The sequence below is a fragment of the Sinohyriopsis cumingii genome, chromosome 1, assembly GCF_028554795.1.
Source record: "Sinohyriopsis cumingii isolate HCF-2022 chromosome 1, ASM2855479v2, whole genome shotgun sequence".
NCBI classification, from domain to species: domain Eukaryota; kingdom Metazoa; phylum Mollusca; class Bivalvia; order Unionida; family Unionidae; genus Sinohyriopsis; species Sinohyriopsis cumingii.
This window is the reverse complement of record NC_142961.1, coordinates 76,398,903-76,423,752: the sequence shown is the minus strand read 5'-3', so window position 1 is coordinate 76,423,752 and position 24,850 is coordinate 76,398,903. Positions and strand designations below refer to the sequence as shown.

At 34.3% G+C, this 24,850-nt stretch overlaps 1 protein-coding gene across 2 annotated transcripts; it reads left to right on the top strand.

The window, feature by feature from the left end:
- The first annotated feature begins 1,408 nt into the window (after positions 1-1,408).
- LOC149807156 (SET domain-containing protein 9-like) lies at positions 1,409-23,200 on the top strand. Of its 2 annotated transcripts, XM_089962822.1 has the most exons (6): positions 1,409-1,551; positions 9,939-10,216; positions 12,302-12,425; positions 13,270-13,385; positions 15,946-16,078; positions 20,988-23,200. In XM_089962822.1, the coding sequence occupies exons 1-6, from the start codon at positions 1,472-1,474 to the stop codon at positions 21,073-21,075; spliced, it is 819 nt and encodes a 272-aa protein (XP_089818948.1). In that variant the 5' UTR covers positions 1,409-1,471; the 3' UTR covers positions 21,076-23,200. The 2 variants fall into 2 exon arrangements, with proteins under 2 accessions (XP_089818948.1, XP_089818958.1); XM_089962832.1 differs by lacking the exon at positions 15,946-16,078 and having other exon boundaries at positions 13,270-13,362.
- The last annotated feature ends 1,650 nt before the right edge of the window (positions 23,201-24,850 follow it).

Below are 24,850 nucleotides of genomic sequence, written 5' to 3'. Positions count from 1 at the left end.
TGATATCTGCAATATTATTACTATTCTAGCGTAGATAGTTTTCAAACTGAACCTGGGTAATAAATGAAAAAATTTCTGGGGCTTAATTTTATTAATATGTTGTTTAATTCGCTTTTCTTTTAACTTTTCTATTTAAAATCTTTTTAAATCAATTATGATCAAGTGTTCAAGTTATTGTTCTTTATTATGTTTTTACAATTTATTTCTATTGAATGAATCTGTATTTTAGTACGAATGGCTATAGACTAGGCCTATTGGGAAATTTGTCCCCTTTAATAGTATGCCTGAAAGGGGAGGTGGTGTCCTAATTGCACAAGTGATAATAAAAGTATGTATCACTCTGTTTAGGCCTAACGTCTTACTAATCTTATGGTACTTGTTTAGGCTCGAATAAACAGTAACACAAGAAAGAGTGAAAACAATAAGCTTTGAAAAAAAAATTAACAAATAATTTATTTCCCTGGAAAAACGCTGTAAAAATGAAGAAGAAAAAAAATAAGAACTTACGATTTTAAGAATAAAATCCAAAAATAACCCAAGAATAATCCTCGAATTAAATTTTAGAAATCTTAATAATCAAATGTTCTAATGAATTCCAGTTCGAGCCCCGACGAAGAATCCTAGATGGAAGGCGATGACATATACTGTAGTCAGTATAGATCTGATGTGTACAGTCGTTTGTGAACTGCAGAAAACAATATTTCAGGGTTTGAATTCCGAATAAAATTTATATAAATGTCTTTGACCATAAATTCTGTATGAGCACTCAAATATTTCCAGCAAAAAGAATTAATCTTTTAGAATCCAAATAATTCGAATACACATTAAAATGTAATTCCCAAACAGGTCACAAACACACACTTTCCAGTGTAAAGAAAAAAACCCGACTCACTAAATATCTCTATCAACAAAGATCATACAGTAACTCGAGACGCAAAACAGATTCCCGGATGAGGGTCACATGATCACATTCTAGAATTATTTAGTAGGTATATACAAGTCTAATAGCACGTAGTCCAGTATAGCCTCGATTTCACCATTATCATTCACACATAAAAAATGAATATTAAAAAAGAAGTTGTTTACTTGACCCTCAATCAAGGCCAGGAACTAGGTCAAAAATAGAAACAGTGTTTCTTTTATTATGCGACCACGAAAAGAGTCAAGTCAAACTGAATTTTCTGGAAAGTATCAAATTTCTAGTAAACAAAATTTCATTACATTGACATGTAATGAAAAAAAATATGTAAAACTTGCAAACAATTAAATTAAATCAAATATACGTAATACTAAATTATTTCAAAGTAAAACGTCTTCAGATCTTTCAAGAATCTGATTGTTAAAACCTACACATTGCAATATCTTGAGAAAAAGCATCACAATTTGGAATTCTAAGTTGTGGCACGCAGTTCCTCGAGTAATGTCGCTTTCTAACTGTTGCTCTGTGAATTAGGACGTTATTTATTGTGTTATGCTTGCACACATTTTGCGCAAATGGAAGCAATACCGCTACCGCTTTGTTCCTTGGATTGCAATGACGTTGAAGGATAGGTCACTGAGATTAACTTCTCATATGGTCTATAATCGCAAAACATTATTTACGATCGTTTTCTATCACTAGTTTTCGAGTCTCGTGTGATTAGTAGGAAAACCACTCCCTTCCTCAAAATGTGTTTCCTATCGGCCGACCGTCTCTTTTTCCCCCATGTTATGTTACAAACAAAAGGAAAAAACACAAAAAGACATATCTACCGTAATGTCAAAACCAGTGCAGTAGGAAACACAGAAGCTGGGGGGTGGGGGTGGCTTTATCACGCTACGGTGGTTTCCATTCAGTACTGTATTATAGTTCGGCCAGGACGAACGTCTATGAGCCATGGCTTTATTTTGATGTAAACTTTTTTGAAATTTGTTTTTAGTTCTGGACCTGAAGAATGTATTGCTAATTTCAATAATGAGTTTCCAAAATCAGTTCTGTAATTGGACAGAAATTCCAACAGCAAAATATCTCCCTTACAAATAGGATAATCTCTCATATGAATCTTTTAGCTAAAATTTTCAACCTATAATAGCCAGCTAAACCCATATGCTGTGATTTATCTTCATCCTTTTTCGAGTGTTTCCCATTCTTTCACATTGCTATGACTCTTTTGTCTTAAACTAAGTGACAGAAAAAAGCAAAAACCAGCAAGTGTGATGAAATTCAAAATATAATTTATTTTCCTAAAATAAAAAGTGAAACCTTTTTTTAACAAAATCAACTTACAGTATGGTGATTGAAGTGTTGAACAGTCCTTAAAGTTCTATCACAAGTCCAAAAGTATCGAGTATTCCAAATGATTTCAGTGGTATTCCAAAATGAAGTTCAATCTATTGTGCTGATATGATACAGTCCATAATATCTTTAAATGAATTGTAATTCCAAAGAATAATTAAATAAATCCCTCAACCAAATGCAACAAGACCATTTGACTCCTCTAGGACATGTTTATGCTTGGAATAACTAATTTTAGGGTAAATGTCCCTTACATGAACAACTACGATGCAGTTTCAGAATCAGAACACGGTTTAAATAATCATTTCTAGAGTATTCTACTTGTCATTGAGGTCAGGTTCTTTAGCAGCTAACCAATCAGAAATTAGGTCACTTGGTTTTCCAAGGGGAAATTGCATACAATTGTCATCAAGATTTCTTCTACAGCTTCCAAAGTAAAAATACCCACAATAACATGTTTTTTTTAAACGAAATGACCTCATCCTAATGTGCGAACCATTATCTTAAAGCTATGTAATAAGTTTACTAACATGACCCCAGCTTAAAATACAAACCCACAACTATAAAGAGAGATTGTTTTTAATGTTATTTACTAAATGATCTTTACAGTCAATAATCATGAAAACTAACACACATAATATAGATATACATAAAAATATACTTAGTACTGTGAGTCATATATCCACGCTTAATTCAGTGCCCCAGATGAGCAGCATACCAGTGTACTCAATTAAAAAAGACCCATTTTTTTTCTTGAAGTATGCATGCCATTTTTTCATTCACTGAAAACATCAATATTTATGTGCACATGTTTGTGTGAACAAACAACTGATTTAAACTTATGGTCTAATTTTATTGTCTGGTGCCACTTAAATTACTGATGAAACAAACTTTAGTTAGCCACAATTCTACAATGTAAAGAAGTATAATAAACCAGTCTAACTTTGATTGCTGCAGTTGGTACAGTGCTTACTTGCTCATTTATTGCACACAATCAAGCATTCAGATAATATCAGACAAATGCTCAAAATGTCAGGAATATGAGGAAGGTAATCTGCAAAGCCCAAATTTTTTATTGAAAAATCGATGTTTTGCTTTTTTTCTCCAGCCAATTGACAGTTCATCATTAACATCCAAAGTAAAAAGTATTCTCTCAGACATAATTGATAATCTTTTGAATTAGCCACTATTGAATCATTAAAAAAAAACATGATGGAAGTTGGGTTTTATCAAAAACATATAACTTGAGAGAGTCACTTGTGTGTTTAGAACTAACAAAAATTGAGATCTGTCAAAAGCAAGGCAATAAACATGACACAGAAAGGAGTAAGTTGAATTGTTTTAGTGTTTACTTTCAACATCATTTAAAACTGAAAAATACTTAACTATTTTTAAGAATAATTTCGCTCAATTTTAATTTTATGTGCAAAATACTATATATCCTTATCTGGGGTACTGTTGATTACTTGAAAGACCTATGTTTAGTAGTAGAATGCAAAAGTACACAGTACACATAGTTCTGCAAGTCAAAGATTGCATTAGTGAATAGTAAATTATATTGCAAGGTCAACAATAGCAGTGGTGTATTTTATGCAACATTTAAAGTATTCGAGCTTCGTTTTATGAAGTTAGAACAAACATTAAAATAAATTTGCCTGATCTAGAGTTACCTTGCTTTCTAAAACCATTTATCACTCTTGCATTGAAGATTGACAACGAAATATAATATCAGTCTTGTCATATTATGTTATGAATGAGTAAAAGGTCAATTTGACAATATATATGTACACATATTACTTCAGAAAAGATATTTAAGTGACAGAAATTACTTAAAATTCCTCCAGAACACATATAATTTAAAACTAAAGTAAGGTAGGCATAACCAGATAAAATATAAAATATTAAGCTCTGAGACTTTCACAGAATGAAATTGGTTGGGCACAAAATCATGAAAGGTCATTGGCATTAAGCATAGTGGTAGAGACCTAAGTAATCATATCTGAAGTATAATATTAAATTGGTGACAATAATTACTCTCTAAATGGTGAATTGTCTAAACATTATATGATTGCATAGATATTAGCTCATGTGCAGAACACCTCACCCAGCATAGTCTAATCTACGCTCACCCTCTTTCATGGCAACATTTGTCTGAAAGTGTTTAATATCCCACTGAAAATGTGTCTGAGGTTGACCAACGGCATTCAGTTTGCTTCTTATCCACAAATATAACAGGAATTGTGCATCCTTAGTAAATTTAATTGTTCATGTATATATGGAACCAATGTAAGGTTGCCGTTCTCTACATGGAACTCATACAAATTAGCTCCCATAGGAAACCTGTGGAAAAACTATGATATTCAAAATTCAATAACTTTAACTTTTGAATGCACATGATCAAACCTACCGATATATTTCTCAATAGAGGTCTGTCCTTGATCCAAGCTTCTGGGTTGAAAAAACTATATGAGCAAAGGCATTATTTGATTTGTGTTTGAAACGTGATTTCAGTTCTACAGCTAAGGAATTGGTGGCTAATTTCATTAATGAGTTTTCAAAAGTCAGGCCTGTAAAAGGATTGTAATGCCATGAATAGAACATTGTCACTGTTTTTTTCCAGTTACAAAAAGGATAAGCTCTCAAAAATTTTTTTTCTAAAACTTTACTTTTCATTACCAACCAGTTATGGTATGGCCAGCCAAACCCATGTATACTGTTTCTATTTCTACCCTTTTCTAACATGTTTCCCATTCTTCCATATCATTAGTAACCCATGTCGTTTAATATCATTGGTCGTCATTTGCAAATACTATTTTTATAAGTCCACTTATTGTGATTACAGATATGAAGACCACAGCACAATTTATCAATATCTTATTATTTAATATAAAGCATACTTTCATCAGTGACAGTAATAAAAATAATGAACAGGATAACAGAAGTATAACATCAAAAAACAAAGTGCCAGTGATGATAGCAACAGCTCAGCTGATTATGTATTTGGATGAAATAAAAACAGCTTAAATTGGAAAACTGTTTATTTGGATGATATAAAAATAGCCTAAATTGGAAAACTATGTATTTGGATGAAATAAAAACAGCTTAAATTGGAAAACTATTTATTTGGATGATATAAAAACTGCCTAAATTGGAAAACTTTGTATTTGGATGAAATAAAAACAGTCTAACTTGGAAGATTATATATTTGCATGAAATAAAAACAGCTTAAATTGGAAGTTATTCTAAATTAAAAGCAGAAATATTTTCCTGGCTAGCATGTTACCAATGATTTGAGTGCCTCCTTTTTCCCACTTAAAAAAAATAAACATTTTTATGACTAGGGTTGTGATGGTTCATCAGTGCATTAATAATCATGACATTTTTTTCAGATGGTGCATTTTCTAAATGTTTAATAATGATTTTACTACCATGTTCATATTGCTTGCATGTGTAAGAAAAGGTCTGTGTGGCTGAGGAAAGCAAATACTGAAATCAGATTTCTTTAAATATGTTACAGGTGATCATAATACCTTAGGAGAACTACTACTACCTCACAGATCCAGCCTTCCTAGGCTAAAATGTTTTAGCTAAAAAGCTAAAAGTTATCTGCCCACATAGGTAGAAACTAGAGTGATCTCTCCTTGATTCAGGGATTGGCAACAAATCCCATGAATATTTATGTGCGATTGCTGATGCAGAATAACGCGCTCTATATAGACAGAAGGGTCTCACAATCCACATACAAGTATTTTCAAAGTTTTCAACCTTGCAGTGAGTTAGAGGAGAGTTCTTTTTGAAGGGAAGTATACTCCATAAAATTTTCCAACTTTTCATTCTTTCTTGTACATCATTGTTTCTGGCCTTTCAGTATCTTCACTTTGCCATCCTCACACACCTTGGTGCCCTTGCTATGTACATGCATGGGTCTCTAAGGCATCCCCTCACATTGCTATGGCTGACTGTATTTAAACATGTGCAGGTTTGGGGGATGATGTAAAAATCTCTTTTGATATTGCTATTTAATTTTCACTACAGTCAGATACATACAGAATACTTTTTCCATATTAATCTACTCTTTTCATTCACTTCATAGTTATACACATGATGATTAACTGATTGTACCTGTATAGACTGTCATTCGGCTATTTCTACAGATAACATTGTCTTACAATTGATATTATAGTGAACACTTCATATGTTTCAGTAGCTGTGCTTCAGTGCATATTTATAGACATGTATTTTACTATAGAAAACTCAGTTATATTGCTTTATAGTTTTTGCTGTGGTTGAATATGTACATGTAAGTTTATTTCATAGCATCTACTTCATAGTTACTACTGTATAAGCGATGCTTTAATGATGTTGTATAGGCAGTCAGTTTGCCTTTCCTACAGATAACATTTATTAGAATTGATATTTAGCATCCACTTTGTTAGTATCAATAGCAATGTTCCAATACTCTACCTGTATTGGTGACCACGTGTGCCCTTTTTACAGGTAATTGTCATAGTGTGTAGCTCTGCATGTACACTCTGAGTTCACAAAGTTAGACATGTGCTGCATTACACCTGTCTGCTGTAATTTGTCTTAGACCATTGGCAAAACCAAGCGTAAGCTTAGGAAGCATGGGACTGACAAACAGTCTGCTTAATATGTAGCATAATATGGTTTCCAATCTGCACATAAATGTCAGAATTACATATTATGGACTGATGGTCAGTGGGTTGTTGTACTGGGGTGCTAAATGCAAAGGCACAGAAGTGCACCTTCAAGGACAAAGACTTCAGCTTGCATGCTGATATCGTAGCAAGAAGGACTGGCTTCTCCATGGGTATTGCAGTCACCATCCTCGAAGTAATCCAGGCTATCACAGTGCTGATAACTCCCTCACTATGACATAATTATAAACCTTTCTTGGTAGAACCAGTAGGCCATTTACAGCATGGTCTGGACAGCCAGTTAACCTTTATCACCTACCACTGAGCAAGATCCAGATCGAGACAGTCCACCTCAGTAATTGTTTTGCACTTGGACCAACTTCATGCACTAGTCCAAGATCTGAAGGCCTTTGCAGTCAAATATTTCCATAAATTGGACCAGCTTCATGCACTAGTCCAAGATCTGAAGGCCTTTGCAGTCAAATATTTCCATAAATTGGACCAGCTTCATGCACTAGTCCAAGATCTGAAGGCCTTTGTAGTAAAAAGTTTCCATAAATTGGACCAGCTTCATGCACTAGTCCAAGATCTGAAGGCCTTTGTAGTAAAAAGTTTCCATAAATTGGACCAGCTTCATGCACTAGTCCAAGATCTGAAGGCCTTTGTAGTAAAAAGTTTCCATAAATTGGACCAACTTCATGCACTAGTCCAAGATCTGAAGGCCTTTGTAGTAAAAAGTTTCCATAAATTGGACCAGCTTCATGCACTAGTCCAAGATCTGAAGGTCTTTGTAGTAAAAAGTTTCCATAAATTGGAACAGCTTAGATGCATATGCTTACCCTGTTTCTGAAAGCAAGAGAATCACAATGTCACCTCATCCTGAGTGCTCCACTCAGGTGTGAAAAATCATGGATCAACAACCTCATCAACTAAAATCCCCAGGAAAAAGATATATGTACGCTATTTCCTCATCTGCTGAAGCAACCATGATTAGGTGGGCATTCCATTCTCATCCAGAGTTGTTAAATCTGCATGTTCTTACTATATTAAACAAGCCCTAACAAGCAAACTGTTCTCTCATTTTGCAATGGAGAAAATCACTTGAACAAGACATCCCTACTCCTGAAGTTTACAAGGAAAAAGGAGAATCTTCACAGTGATGTGAACAGGAACTTATTGCACTGCCGATTGCATCAATACCTCAATACCTAACTTCCAGTTGTGGAAAATTGATGAGAAACAATTAGCATCTTTACATGATCTCCAACACACTGAGTCATCATGGAAGATGATATCAATCAATACCTGTCTGATCTGCTGGCAAATTTTGAGTTCAAGCAACCAAAGGCATTGACTTTGTGCCCAAAGTGGATCTATCATGGGTGCTGACCTGGTTGAAGAAGACACTGTTTGAACTGGTCTCGAGATCTTTAATGGTTCACCTCTCAGGTAAGTCATGTTTCCTACTTGCACTTGCAATTACAGGTAGAATTAGTGAGACACATGTCTTATCAGTCAACCTGAAGTACCACCATGGTTCTGTCAAAATGGGACATTATAACTCATTGTGAAGAACAGGATGCCATTCATGGGCAATCAGACTTTAGTAGTGAAATCCCAGTCTACTCTAGATACTTCATTTCAGGGTCATCTACAGGACTCAGTTCTTGTTGTTGTTGTTGTTCTAGGGTTTAGCGCCATTTTTCAGCACAAGATAGGCTATACATGGCAGCCAGTATAAATGGTGGAGGAAGAACCCAGGAAAACCCCGGAAAGAACCACTGATCCACAAGAAGCTACTGGCAAGCTTTCTCACATACCCACATTGGCTGAGCCCAAGACTCAAACCCACGCAGACAGAGGTGAGATGGCAGTGAACCATAATGGTGAGCACTTTAGACCACTCAGGGCCCCACAGGACTCAGTACAGGATCTGAAGTGATACCATATTTATTGTATATATCGGGACACTATATTTGCTGGGACACCATAAGTTAATTTTTAAAGTAACTGTTCTGTGCAGTATGTTCTTTGACACATAGTTTTTTCAAGTCAACAGTTATGGGACACCTTTTAAATCATTTGAATATTACATGTCTAAAAAGGCACTCAAGCGTTAATTTCACAAAAATAATCTTTAAACATATTGTACTTGAGATAACTCAACCCTTCTATGGCACTCATACAATCCACCATTTTGATGCATGAAATATGTTCTAACTCCCTCATGCCATGTAAAAGTATCATTGGAGACAACACGTTTCCTGCTGTGTAAAATGTAAGGGCTAAAGTAAGATTGTTTTATCTACACCAGTGATGCAAATTCTCACACTTTTAATCCCCTTCTTATTGACAGCAAATGGATGCCACTATCATTGCAGATAGAATCGTGGAATCGTAACTGTCAGATTAATTTTTGAGGAATAAATTTAGCTAAAGAAATTGTCAGACATCAAGATGAACAGTTTTATAAACAAAAGAGAGCAGCACAAATAGCCAACACAGTAATGGTATGGATGACAGATAGCCCAACACTGAGTGGGATCTATCTATAGCACACTTGCCATTCGATGTACATATAATCAAAAACATTGCATTCATCATTTATACTTTAGAAAGAAGCATTAAGCTCTAAATCTTTAATTGAAAAGTTATTAATATGTATATATCATTGTGCAGTTTTTCCAGATAGTGATGTTGGGGTACATTCACCTGGTGGCACACAGTTTTACTGGTGGCCCGCAGTACAGTTTAGAAATGAATGTTTATATTGGGCAGTACATGGTATGATGGGGTGGTGGAAAGAGTTAAATTAGTGCAGCAAAATATCATGACATATCACTTTATTATATTGTTATGCTCCTATCATGTACTTAAATACTAGTAACTTCTTAATATTATCCAAAATCTAGATTTGCAGTTCAGACTAGATGCATTATTTATATTATTGTACCTTATATTTAATAGGCTAATATTTTATTTTTAAATACTGATTGCATTTTCAGGTCTGTTCGAGCAGTTCAAGATAAAAGTCAAGACAAGATCATATCAGATCAGGATGTATACACTTGTCTCCTGAACTTATTTGAGGGACTCTATCAAGGGAGCAAATCCAAATTAGATCCCATTGGACCTGACCTGTATAAAAAAAATTTGAATGTAATGGACAGTATACTTGGGTTTCAGACAGAGAGACAGCCTAGTGTGCTGACAGGTGGAGGGGTTGGTGTAATAGTAACAAAAGGGATTGTTCCAAATGGAAGCATTGTGTCTATGTATCCAGGTATGCTTTATTCACATTGTGCCTTCGTATCTAGGCAATTATTTTTAAATTTTATCTATGTATCCAGGTATGCTGTATTTAAATTGTGTCTTTTTATCCAGGTATGTTCTATTTACAGAAATTTTAAATTTTTATACTCATGTTTCAGAGGGAGACTTTGTAACCCAAGTTATGCTTGTACAAGTTGATACTACTATTACTACTACTACTACTACTAATAATAATAATAATGACTTTATTTAGAGAAGAAGCTAATTTATTCAGCTGACCAATCACTCATGTGGCCTTCTAAAGTTACATGTATATAATGTACAATTTTTACATGTTGTGGTGTCTTTAGACAACAAAGGTATTAAAAATTAGATAACTAACCTACTGCTACTATAAAATCTATACAAAGCATTACAGATGAGAACATAAAAGAACATTTTTCGAAAGTTGAGTAATACTGTATAGCTCAAAATCATATATATGGTTGTTTCTTCAGATGTTTACTAATATGGTTCTGAAAACCTTCAGATAAGTCAGCTGTCCTTGTATATGATGGATTGGAATTCCATAGTTTGACTGCAGGAAAAGCAAAACTCTTTGAACAGGTTATCATCCATAACTGTACATCATTGGAAAATCAAGCAATTGCACAAAGAAACAAAAGGTGAAATTTTCAGCTTGCAATTTCCACAGATACCATATTTAGTGTTAAATTTGGTCCCTGTTATATATTTGACTAACACATGTACCACTCCAACTTGCAGAAAATTGTATCATCATAATAGGTTTGCATCAAAAGATGCAGTGTCTGACTGTCAGGCTTTGATATGGTCAGTGGCAAATTGGAATCTGGAGGATGGCTTCCTCACATCAACACTTAAAATGATAGCTATTATAAACACCTTTCACCTCAGAAAGGACCAACTCTGTTACAAGTTATTCATGATTGGACAGCTCTGTAGTGGTGACTTACCCCCTTAACGAAGGGGGTTGGGGTACCAGATTATTCAACCTTTGCATACTGGTTTGGTAGTTTATTTGTTGGCGATACCAAATTCAAATCAACATGCAAATGAGACACATTTCCAGCACAATCAAGTTTCTGTCCAGACAGGGTCATATTATTCATACTAAATTGTCTGTCCATCCATTGGTTTTTCATTGGATGTGCGGGCATCTGATGATTGACCTGTTTGAACCACAAGCTGCTCACCATTGTCAAACTGGTACCAGACCCAGAAGATTGGGCCTTGGATGCATTTGCAGTCAGTTGGGAGGTGTTATGGGTCTTTACTTATCTCCCCTCCACAGTCTTAGTGTCAAAATATATTAAATATGGGGTCAGAGTTGCAAGATAATTCTTACAGCCCCTCTCAGGTGGGACAAGTCGTTGGTCAATAATTTAATCAAGCTAGCAGTAGACCTACCTAGGAAGATTATGGCCAAACTTAATTTTCTCAGACATGCAAATTTTATAGTAAATTATGCTTCTGGTAAAGAATGCTTACCTGATCACTTGAAGATCCTACCAATCACCACAGTATGAGAGAATTCTCTTTGGTAGTTTGCTCAGCTTCAAACTGGCAACAATTATTGATGGCAAGGGGAGGTAATGTGCTTGGGTTATTGCCCTTTATAACAGAAAAGGCTAATTTTCATGTAGGGTTGGATTCTAGAGATAGCAGGTTGATGTTTCAATTGTTAATATGACTGGGCAAGTATCCTTGGAGAAACATAATTTACTAAAAAATTTGCTTTTTAATAATTCTGATTGAGAGAAATGTCGAAACTTCAAATTTTTGGGAGAATTTTTTTTATTTCAAAACTTTTCTGTTAGAAGTTTTCAGGGATTCAGAATTGTAAAGGTTTTACTGTATTCAATCTTAAAAATAAGTCAGTTTCTATATTCTCTCAAATCTGTTTGGGAGCTACCTCTTGAAACAGTTAATAAAAATGGCCCCAGGCCTGTCTTCATATTTTCAACAGTATCTTGGAAAAGTTGTTTCGCAAATGATTGCTAAATATAGGTGATCTTTTAGGTAGATTTCACTGAATAAGATGTAATTTAATGGGAGTGTTTCTTTTTTCATATAGGGACAATCTACCAGCCATATGAACCTACCTTCTTCCAGAGTCTGGGAAATCAGTTCATATTCCGATGCATTGATGGACTTCTCATTGATGGAAATGATAATAAGCTCTCTCGATTTGTCTACAAGTAAGATATCCAATTATAGAATTTTGTTTTTATGTGCCTAATATCTTATTTAAGGGTATGCAAAATCCATTTCACTGAAGCAGATTTAAAAATGCCCTTCAAATCTTCAATAAATCTATGTTCACTGGTTAAATAAAATTCCAATATTGTTATCATGCATGACAAAAACATTTTTAAGGTGTATGCTGGTACATATATTATTGTTGTTGTGGGTTTAATGCCATTTTTCAGCACATGATGAGCTGTACATAGTGGATAGTATAACTGTGGAGGAAGATCTTTTATTAATACTAATTACTTTCCACTGCAATGGTACCCCAAATTAAAAAGTCCCACTCAAGATAGTGTGAGTACTTATACAAGAGCACATTGACTTGCACTCAAGTAATTGTGAAATTTTGTTTCACCTGCCCACTAGATCCCCCAGTTATTACAGGTGTACTGGCATTCTTATTGAGGATACCAGTTGAATATAGGTGTTATGTTAAAACAGATGCACTGGTGTGTTGTACTTCCCATTGAGATTAGATCTTATAATACTAAGTTATGAAACATGAACCCATATTAGTGTAACATGAAAACTGTTCACATTCTTGGGGGACAACAGTTCTAATTTTGACCAACATGCATAGTAAGGATTATGTAAGGAGAATGGTCTCCAAATTCAGGGTTTTTTTTCTTCTTTTTCTTGCAAAAATATTGGGTTAACTACATACAATTTCACTTGCCCAACAATGATTTTTACTTGTCCTGGCTACCTGGGCTTATGAATTGCATTTTCTTACTCTGGTGTTCAGATATGTTGTTTATTTCTTGAAATTAAGAGTCTGACATTCTGTTACAGATCATGTGCTCAAAGGGATAGAATGGGACCTTACATGACATGTGACATCAGCTGGCTAACCCCATATCCAGTCAACCCCCTAGCTGTGGGACAGTATGTAAACAACCAATCAAAAAGTATATAGTTGTATTTTATGAAACATATTAAATATTTGTATTCTGAGATGATCAGCTGTTAAAGTAAATGCTAAATTGCAGAGCATTTCCAATGACACTTTGTTTGATACAAAATCAGTGACACAAATTCAATGATATAACATCACAAGTTGCCGTAATGAGTGGCGTATAGGTTTGCTTTGACATGGTATGTTAATAAAAAAATGTATATCATTAGGATTTCTTTTGTCAGCCAACTTCAACAAACTTGTGATTCTCAATGACATAAGTTAGTTGACATGGTTAAGTATTACAGCATTTATTAAAGGAACATTTCCTGTTGTAAGGTGGGTAGTGTCATTCAACCAGTTTTTTTCCATGGTAGTAACATTACATGTATCTTGTAATACATTATACAGTGGTGGAAAGATGGAATGTACCATGGTTCCCATTGATAGCAATATACATAATAGTGAGGGAGTACTGTATACTATGATATTATAAATCTAAATTTTACGTAATACAGTAAAACTGAATTGAAAAACCATGGTTATAGGAGATTACGTCTTCAGAGACCAGATTTTTAATGTACAGATTCATTTATTATATAATGTGGTCACCTCATTGAGAAGCAGTTTTATATTGGCAAAAGGTGGGGGGTAGTGTGTCAGAACAGGTTTTACTGTATATTGCACTACTGACTACATGATAAAGCAAATTTTGGGCTTTTGGTGAATTATCATAATTTCTATTCATATATATTAAGATTACCTATAGTAGTATCTATATTTTAGGTGAGAGCATCAAGTACAAAGTTAGATACCCTGGTGATGATCCAGAATGACTGCCATTGCTTAACAGGTTTGAGGCAGTCACTCTGGAGTTTTTTCCCATATCCCATATCATATGTGATTGTAGAACGTGTTCATCTACGTTAGTTGTTTTGTCATACATTGGCTGTTCTGTATTAATGTGTTTCTTCATTTGCTTGGGTTTTTTTGGTGGGATGTGTTAGACTTTGTCTCATTCATATTGCACCACTTGTACGTCAACATGATGTCATCACGCTACACTCGCATACATGCCAACCCCTGGCAAGGAAAAAGTGTAATCCAAGTGGTCAAAAAGAGTAATCCGAGCAGAAAAAGAGTAATCCACATAAAACATAATAAAATTTAATGAGCATATTTACAGAATGATTTATTTACCCCTTCTGGTCTTTTAACTTAAATTACTGCTTCAAATTTCCAAGACAAGTGTACTCTTATATCGTAGTTACATAGAAGCCGTCTTTTCTAGAATACGGTCTGTGGGATTAATGGGATGTTAGTAAAAATGAGAAAACAAATTATTAATCTTTTTTGGGAGGGGGATATACTAAAAACGCAAAACCTGAATACATTTACGCGTAAGGAATAACTTAGTGGAAAAAAGCATGATTATGCCAAAAGTGTAATGGTTGGCATGTATGAGCTTGCCAGCTGAACCATTTATGCATGATGAACCCTCATTAATTGCATTAAATAACAACTCCTTGGTGCTCGATACTGCACTAGAATTAACAACCTGGGACTACATTCATTTTTGCTTAAATGTAAATTGCAGTGAAGAAAGAAATGTCAGACAATAAGTCAAGGTATGTGGATCGAACACCTAGTTGCTCCATCAAGTTACTTCCATGCGGAATTGCTGTCATTGCAAAGAATTCTATAATTCACCACCTTAACCACACTACAACTTTCAATTTCGAACATACAGCTGTACATCTTTTGAACTGGTCCTAACCTCGCTCACATTGGTGCAAAGGTCAGTTCCATTGTTTCTGCCTCTACAAACCACCTTATCGAAAAACAAGCTGACCGAATTTCTTGTTTTTGGAGCAGTTTCCTAACCCGCTGGAGTATGGAAATTTTATAGGTGATTATTCTTGGACATTTCAGTTTTCACTTTGACCGACTGGAAATCCATGCACATAAAAACTCCTGGATTCCATTCACATTTTCAACCACAAACAGTTACTGAGCCAACCTACCAATAAATATGGTCATATTTTAGACTTGATTCTTCATAGAAATGATGATAATAATCTAAAGCCTTCATTGATGTCCCACGAACTTGCATCAGGTCACCTCTGCATCATATGCCATCTCACCATCAGTTGCTAACCCTCCATCTGTATTTAGTACATAGAGAAACCTCCATATGATAAATAGAACCCAACTCATGCATGACATCCAAGCAAACCAAACATCTTCATTTTGTTTTGTAATTTCATGGTGTTTGTTTTTATAATCATGTCATTGTATAAATTTTTGTGTTATCTAATATTTATAAAGTGCCTAGCAGTTCTAAAGATTTGGTACTAAGTCCACATTATTATTATTATTACTAAAATCAACAAGTGAAGTGCCCCCCCCCCCCAAGATTTCAAAATCTTTGGAATGGTTTAATATTTCAATTGGACAAAGAGAACTCAGATTATTTCATGAGAGAAGAATTGCAGGTATATCAGTTGGCGCAAATGTTCATGAAATATTTGTCTGTGTGTGACAAGAAGAAACTTTCTCATTTTTCTTAACAGAGTTTGCAGCCAATGTAGTGTATCAAGAGTATGATGTTCCTCAAGAATTTCCTTTCCATCTTAGACAGTATATTCCCAACAACCATTACAGTTCTGGTTTAGAAGACACCTATCTTAACACATCACTTGAGAGGTAATTGTACAAGCATTGCATCAAAATCTGTCCTAACAGAAGGTTAAACTCCTCTAAAGTAATGGCTCATGCAGCTTGGGTTTATTATCTTAACTGTTAATGGTGATACATAGGTATTACAATCCAGGTAAAAGTTTCATCAGCATTAGTATTTATGTTGTTAAAGTCACATATTTATGTTGTAAAAAGTCACACATTTATGTTGTTAAAAGTCACATATCTTCTATATCATTTGATGCATTGACCTAAGAAATTGAGATAATATTACTATAGGTTTAAATTTGATCACTGATATATCAGGATTCAAAAGGTCTTGCCATCACCATCATAACCCCATTCAGAGACAAAACTCAGCTTGTGTGCTTAATTTTGTTTGGATTGAAGCAACAGAGTAAACCCTTTACCCCATTAGATTCTAGTCCTTCATGTATTAATCTCCCCAGCAGATGCTGATATACATTTACAGAACAGAATACAAACTTTGTTTAATATTAAATTAGAAAATCAGTTTTTTCCTTCAGACATCAGGATGAGAACATGTCATACAGAGGAGGATGACTGAGTATTAAATATATAATATTTCATGAGAAAAATTACCATTAAATTTACAGAAAATGTAAAGACCAAAGTATATTTAATTATGTTAACCTTAGAATGCAGTTTAATTATTATTTATACAATAGGTTTTTTTTTTTTATCTTTTCTGTTGTGCAAAGCATAAACGTTTAGACAATTCATTTAGGATTCTTTTTGAATGTGCATATGTAATGGCTTTAAATTTTTCTATTTTCAGGCATCAACATTTTCTTCTCAGTTCCCAATAAAATGGACATACAAGCAAACATAGATAAGATAGACAAGATAATAATTTTTGACAGCTTGTTCCTTGGTACACGCTTCTAATTACCTGTTTTTGTATTCTGGATATGTGATACTGCCCTTAATCTAGTTAGCACAATTTTAAAATGAGCTTCATTTAGTTTTAAAATTATAAATATTTTTGATGCAAGGATTATGTATGTGACTTGTTTGATGACCTCACCAAGGATAATTCATTTTTGCTTATAATGATCTAAAACTCTTATTTCATTGAATGGAATCATTATATGAAATTGATTGTTCCATATGTAAGAAAATCCATGATTATCGCAGAGGTTTATCTTGAAATATCATTTTTTCCTAGTAGAAGAGTTACTGTTATCAGCATCACTTTTAACATAGTACAAGTTCTGGAAATCAAAATGTCTATATTTATAAATAGTCAAGTCCAAAATGATAACAGGCATGTTTCTCTAATTCTCCATAGTGAGTATCTCACCTGGATACTGTTCACAAACTCATTCTCTTCATGAGTTTTTCAATAGCCACACCTGCTGCAATGCAAGTCTTCTTCCTGTCAAAATATTGATGGAATGTGAGCACTATTGTCCATGATTTATTATAATTAGCAACATCATTGAACATACCAGGTTCATCAGTAATAACATCAACCTCCAGCCATTCCATATGTTCATCTGGTTGACTTTTCAGTTGATGCTGTGAATTCATTGATATTTCAATTCATGGATCTATCTCTGATTAATATTTATGTCAGAGATATTTTACACTGAATATTTAAATTTATAATGTGTGTGTACATACTTACATGTGTGTGTGTGCATTTGTGTATGCATGCATGCATATATGTTTAACACAGCGCAGTACTGGGAGCATGCAAGATAAAGGCAAAAAAAAGTATAGTCCATTAAAAAAAAAGCACAAAGTCAGATTCTCGCTACAGACCTCACTTTTTTAAAAAGTCCACAGAGCACACTTCAGGGCCAAAGGGTTGCCTCCATGGGCCTCTATTGACATGGCACACATCTCAGGGCTAAATCTTGCCTCCATAAATGTCTTGGGACATAGAGGAAGTTGCATGAGACCTAATTGAAATCCTTGATCCACAGGGTAATGACCACAAAATCTACAAAAGTTGGTAGTGACCAAATAAAAGTAATTTCACAGTATATATAACCAGTGGACAAAAGAAATGAAGCACAATATAGATCCTGCTTGCTTAAAGAGTATCTGTTCATGGAAAGAAATAAGCACAATATAAGTCCTGCTTGCTTATTAAGTAGTCAATTCATAGAAAGAAATGCAGAGCAATATAAGTCCTGCCTGCTTATTGAGTAGTCAGTTCATAGCATGAAATGAAGCACGCTATAGATCCTGCTTGCTTATTGAGTTGTCATTTTATAGAAATAAATTTAGAACAATATAGATCCTGGTTGCTTACTGAGTAGTCAGTTGATAGAATGAAGTGAAGCACAGTATTTATCCTGGTTGCTTACTGAGTAGTTATTTCATAGATTGAAACAAAGCACAATGTTGATCAGTAATCAGTTCATAGATCACTTTCAGTAGGACACAGTTATGTCAAAGTCTGGGTGTGCTTATTATCTTTTTGATTATCTTTTAAATATAGGCTAACTAATTTTGTTGCTTGGGTCGAATGCCATTTCTCATTGCAAGATAGGCTGTACATTACAACCAGTATAATTGGTGAATGAAGAACCAGGGAAGACCCTGGGAAACTACCAGCAGCTTTCTTACACACCCACATTGGCCAAGCCCAAGACTTGAATCCATGTGGACAGACGTGAGATGGCAGTGATCAATAAAAGTGAGCACTTTAGACCACTTGGCCACCTGGGGATTTAGACCACTTGGCAATGAGGGGCTCCTACTAGTTTATGGATTTGGTGAATTTTACCAGTGTAGTAGTGTCCCTGATAAACTTAATATAATAGTGTCCCTGATTAACTTAGTATAATTGAGTCCCTGATAAAATTAGTGTAATGTTTCCAGGTGCTTATGATATTTCATAAATAAGATTAGTCTATTTCTTTGACTGGATGGCCCTCCATGGTGAATCTGTTAATATCATCTATTGTCAGTTTTACCCCAATATCCATTGCAAATTTCAGCACAAATATCTCTGTATTTTCTCTCAGTTTACTTGTTATGTTTTGCACTTGTTTGCTTTGTTTTCTTCAGAATCTTTGCTGTACTCTTTTACCCAATTTTTGGTCAGATTCACGGTTAGAATACAGCTTGGGTATAGGAACAACTTATATGCGAATGCTCTGCAATTGCAAGGATTGATGTAGGTTTGCTACACCACCTTTTAAGAGTCCTTTTTCCTTCTTGTCATGGATATATGAATATTAATTTTTTAAAAACATAAAGCATTGAATGTTCACACACACTGACACAGTAATCCATGCACACGTGCACTTGAATCTTCTTCACTTCACTTAATTGAAAATTGCTGCACAAAACTAATACTACCAAGATGTTTTACACATTTATGGAAAAATTATCATTATTTTAAAAACTTCCAACATGATTATCCTGGAAAAATTGAATTGATCCCCGAGTTCACACCTAACTACCAACCATAACAGTTGCCATCCTTGTGAGTTGGATAATTAGCATCCAGATAATCGGTGTTTTACTGTATGTGGGTTTTTCCTCATCTATTTGAGACATATATATATGAAAGGGCTTACTAATGATGCGCTGTATATCACTGGAAATTTAGCACTTGAAAAAAAGGTGCAAGAGCTTTGTACTCTCACCAAATCCAAGTCTTGCATTTCCACAATTAATTTGCATTTTCCATGTAACTATGCAAATTAATTTCCAGCCCTGATCTTCAGCTTCTTCCTCAGTGGTCTAGCCACTTTTGATCCAACTTAGCATGAATCATTCTCAAATCATGCTCTAATAAAGTTGTGTTAAGTTTATCTCCACTAGCAACCCAATGGAAAACCTTCAGATGATGCTCATCTCCCATTATGTGTGGCTAGCTGTTACTTTTTTTTATAAAAAATCTAAATAACTAATAAAATCTAAATCCAAAATGTGTGTATCACATCAGACTATGTGTGATAAGTGGAATCCTTACATACATACTGTTCTCTTTAATTCTTGTATATACTAGCATTTTATGGCATCTCAGCATAATGGTGGCTATATCATCATTCATATAAAAAATGCCAGTGCATCATCTGGTTCAGTAAATATTTAAAATGCCACTAAATTGGAAAAAATAGTTTGAAATATCTTGACATGGGCAACTTTCAACGTAAGCCACCTGTCTTGTTACCATATTATTGCCATTTTGATCAGTATGTTGGGTCAGTGATAGGCCCACTTGTGCCTCTTGTTTATGATCATATTTTCTTTTGGCAAATTAATGTTTTAATTGGCTAGTGTTTCATGTTTTATTGCCAAGGTTGTGCTAATTTGCTGTTAAACTTTGTACATACATGAATACATAATTGTTTTTAATAATTCTTTTCTCTTAAAATAATCAAGATGATTTACAGAGAACGTTTTAAGTATGTGGCATAAATTCATGAACTTTGATGAGAAATACTGAAATGTTAAAGATTTGATACAGTACATATTATACATATTATTAGTATTATTGTTATTATTTTATTATTATTATTATTATTATTGTATTACACTTATAATAAAATGAACAAAGATATCACTCTGGGCTTCTGTCCAACCCTGTCACTTACGTCAAAATACAAGTTGATTAACATTCACACCTGTCACTAAGTCAAAATACTAGTTGGTTAACATGAACACATGTCACTTAAGTCAAAATACAAATTGGTTAACATTCACAACTGTCACTTAAGTCAAAATACAAGTTGGTTAACATTCACACGTGGCTGTCTGGTTGTACTGGTCAACAGTCTCATGGAGTGTTCAATATTTTATAGCTGATGGGCAGCTGGGACTGTACTAGAATGGAGTTTATATACTTGTACTGAAACCTGATCCGTATTTCAGAGAATGAGTTCTTATTCAAAGATTCCTATTTTTTGTTGTTTTCTTATCTTTTCAGGTTAACACGAATTGTTGTCCTGGTATCCCAGAGAGATATTCACCCTGGAGAAGAGTTGTTCTCATCCTATTTTACAATTGTTCACTAAATATTTCATATCGGAGATACTGCCAAAGAGGGATTATGAAGTTGCCCTTGCCATTCTAGGCTTTGCCCTTGCCATTCTAGGCTTTGCCCTTGCCATTTTAGGCTTTAGGATTTAGTTCATCTTACAGCCTATCTTAAAAAGTTCCTTCCAATTTAGAAATGAGGAAAGCAATCTAAGATACAAAAGTTTGTTACCTCCATGATGTATCAACCTTCGAGAGTTGTTCCTATACCATCCATTATGCACTTGTTCTGAAGTTATTTATCAGTTCCCTGGATACATGGAATATGAGTTTCATTGACCAGCTTGAATTTGTTTTTCCATACATCATAAATGGTGTATCTTGTTTCCCCACATGTCATACATGGAGGATCTTGTTTCCCGGTATATCATAAATCATGGGTCTTGTTTCCCCATATATCATAAAAAGATGATTTTGTTACCCCTAATATCATAAATGGAGGAACTGTTTTCAATAAATGGAGGAATTTGTTTCCCCTAATATAATAAACTGAAGATCTGTATAACAGTATGCATTTGTTGAGCAGTGTTTATGTCTCATAGATGATGGAGTAAGAATTTCACTAATCAGTTTGAACTGTTTGCCCATATATCATAAATGGAGGATACTGTACAAGAACTCATTCAAGATGAAAATTATGAAACAATGTTTAGGGGACATTGAGGAGCCAAAGGTAATAAACATTCTCGCACAGGAGGTGTCGTGTATCATATAAGCACCAATGTAATATTCATTGTGTCAAAGGGTGTATTAATATGAAATAAGCACCAATGAAAGATTTTTTCTGTGTCAGAGGGCATATCAATATGAAATAGGCACTGATGTCAGATTTCGTGAGTCATTGGTTATCAATATAAAATAAACACCAATGAAAGATTATGTGCATCATTGTGTATCGATATGAAATAAGCACCAATGAGATTCTTTGTGGCACAGGGCATATCAGTATGAAAGCACCAATGAAAGATTTTTTCTGTGTCAGAGGGCATATCAATATGAAATGGGCACCGATGCCAGATTTCATGAGTCATTGGTTATCAATATAAAATAAACACCAATGTAAGATTCTTGTATGTCAGAGGTCATATCAAAATAAAATTAGTATCAATGTGAGATCTTCGTGTCAGAGCATGTATCAATATGAAGTACCATTAAGCACCAGTCTAAGATTCTGTGTCAGAAGGCATATCAAATCAATTTATAGGAGTAATCAGTAGAACAAACAACATTGACATCCACAGGCACATTATTCTACAGCAGTTCAGGATCTTTGTTTTTTACAGTTTGACTCAACTTATAAGCAAGTATATATGGTAGTACACTGTGCATTATCACTTTTCCACTTATCCATCCAGAGGCAGATGTTAACATAGCATTATCTAAGAAAGAAATTTAGATGACAATTAGCATATCAAAACACTATTCATTACACCCTTTCCATCCATGTATGCAAAAGTGTTGGGGACTAGTGTAATTTTGCTTTCGATAATCCATCAGGTTTGTAAGAGAAGAAAAAACATAAAGAGAAAGAAAACAGAAGGACAAGATCACTTTTATTGGCTCTAAGGCCCCTTTAACATGTTAGATACGTCATGAAGAGGGAATTGGAGCAAAATACATTTCCCAGGGACACTCGGAGGCAGCCGACCCAGGCTAGAATCGAACATCAAATGCATAGATTACAGTCGGATGCTCTGCAAACTGAACTAGTTTGACTCTTTGAAAGAAAAGAAAAGAAAGAAATGAATAGTCTGGTCTGCCCAATCATGAAAGAAAGTAAAAATTAATCACCATTCAGAAGGAGACATTCTAACTTACACTGTCGGATATAGCCAACTATGTTCCAGGTTATAAATACCTTTGATATATGTGCACAAATGCAATGGTCAAGCATTTTACTGACAGGAGTAGATTACACAGTATTTGGTTGACAACTGAATGTACAAATGATTTGTCACAAAATACCACATGCATACCTGCCATTTATTATGATTTTGGCATAATCATTATAATTTTATACAGTCAATTACATTTTGCACTCTCCTTTGTATGGATTATGCTATTAGATACATTGATCAAAATAAAATGAAAAAACACTCAAAATCAGTGTTTGTCCTTTTGTAAACCAATATTTATCCTAAAATATTTATGTGTGAGAAAATTCTGTGTAGCACTTGCATACTTGAATGAGTATGCCTATTGTAAAAGTACTTTCCATGTGTTCTATTTATAGTAGCTGTATATAACAAATTTACCCCCCCCCCAATGGTTTTTCTTCAGTTTGAAAACGTGTCTTGAAAATTCATTATATAAATAATGAGAACTGGTTGGTGAAACATCTATTTAAACTAATGACACAAGATGAAACATGAAGTGGTCTTTATTCAGGACTTGAAATTGATGCAAGCTATTACTTTCATGGTTACAAAGATAGCTAGTAAAGTACATGTTGAAAAACATGAACTAGAAATTTCTTGCCAGAGATAATTTCTATTCAGATTGAAATTTAGATATAAATCACTTTATCTGACATCATTAACACTCTGGTAACAATAAATTTACAGCATGATGGCCAACAATACAGAGAGGATATTTGTGCTGGAGGAATAATGTGTATCATCCAGAAGGTAAAATATATCCATTGTTCGATCAGAACAAACAATTTTTGTGTGTGCTAAAATTTATTGGCTTGTTTACTGTTCATGTTCTGCAATGTTTTGTGTGAACACACAAAATAGGAGCAATAACATAATTCTTTTTCCTAAATCAAGGAAAAAAAATTAAAAAAATAAAGCTCACAATGGGGTTCAAATGTTGTTCTCTACTTGAAGGCTTAACATGCTACCATGGTAACAAACTGACAACATGGCAGATGAAATTTTTGGATCATACTGTTATAAGTTTGTTTTGAAAAAAAGTTCTTGAGTGAAAAAATTAAAATCGAAAATTTGCTTAAGTGAATAATTTCACTGACTAGTGCAAAATCAATTGTTAAAATCAAAGTGTCTTATGTGGAGCAACTGGAACCTATCGAATACCAATGTAATGAATGCCATTGTTCTAAAGGCCATAATTATGTTGAGCTATCTACGAAGTCACTCTAGACAGTTTATCAAATTTAAGTGTAGGAAAAATATTTATTCCTCTACTCGACACCATATAGAGGCTATGCTCTAAGGAGTATGGGAGTAAGATTGAATGCATCATATATTTTATTGTATGAGAGGGGAAATTCTTCTTTGTTAATTAATGCATTCATGCTTGACGGATTATGAGGTGACAGATCAACAAGTTTGTACTCAGCAGGATATTTAGTCTGCACTATGCCTAGGGGGCTAATCGGGTGTATATCGAGGACTTTCAAAGCAGTCTACGAGAGCTAAGGCTCAAGCAATGTATCAACCATGTCAGTTTGTGATATAGCAGATACCAAACTTTCACACTATAATGAAGAAGTAGGCTGATGAGAAAACCCAGTGTGAAAACCATTGTGGCAATGTTGATGGGTGTGGTTGCTTGGAATGTCATTGACAGTATTTTCTGATTTTGTCAGTGGTTTTGTAGGCAGCGGTACTTGCTTTAGTAACTAGGCTGCATTGGAACGAATTTTCTTTTTAAGCAAATAAAGCACACCTGCACATTAAGACAATGCTATACAACAAACTTCTGCTTCATTGAAGTTACTGCACATTTCTTTTCATAAGTGCAATAGCCATCTATCCATTCTACATCTGTCAATACACTAATGTCTTG

Coding starts and splice junctions, on each gene's coding strand:
- LOC149807156 (XM_089962822.1), top strand. CDS start 1,472: ATGCTTGCACACATTTTGCGCAAATGGAAGCAATACCGCTACCGCTTT. Junction 10,217..12,301: donor CATTGTGTCTATGTATCCAG/GTATGCTTTATT, acceptor TTTTTCATATAG/GGACAATCTACCAGCCATAT. Junction 12,426..13,269: donor CTCTCTCGATTTGTCTACAA/GTAAGATATCCA, acceptor ATTCTGTTACAG/ATCATGTGCTCAAAGGGATA.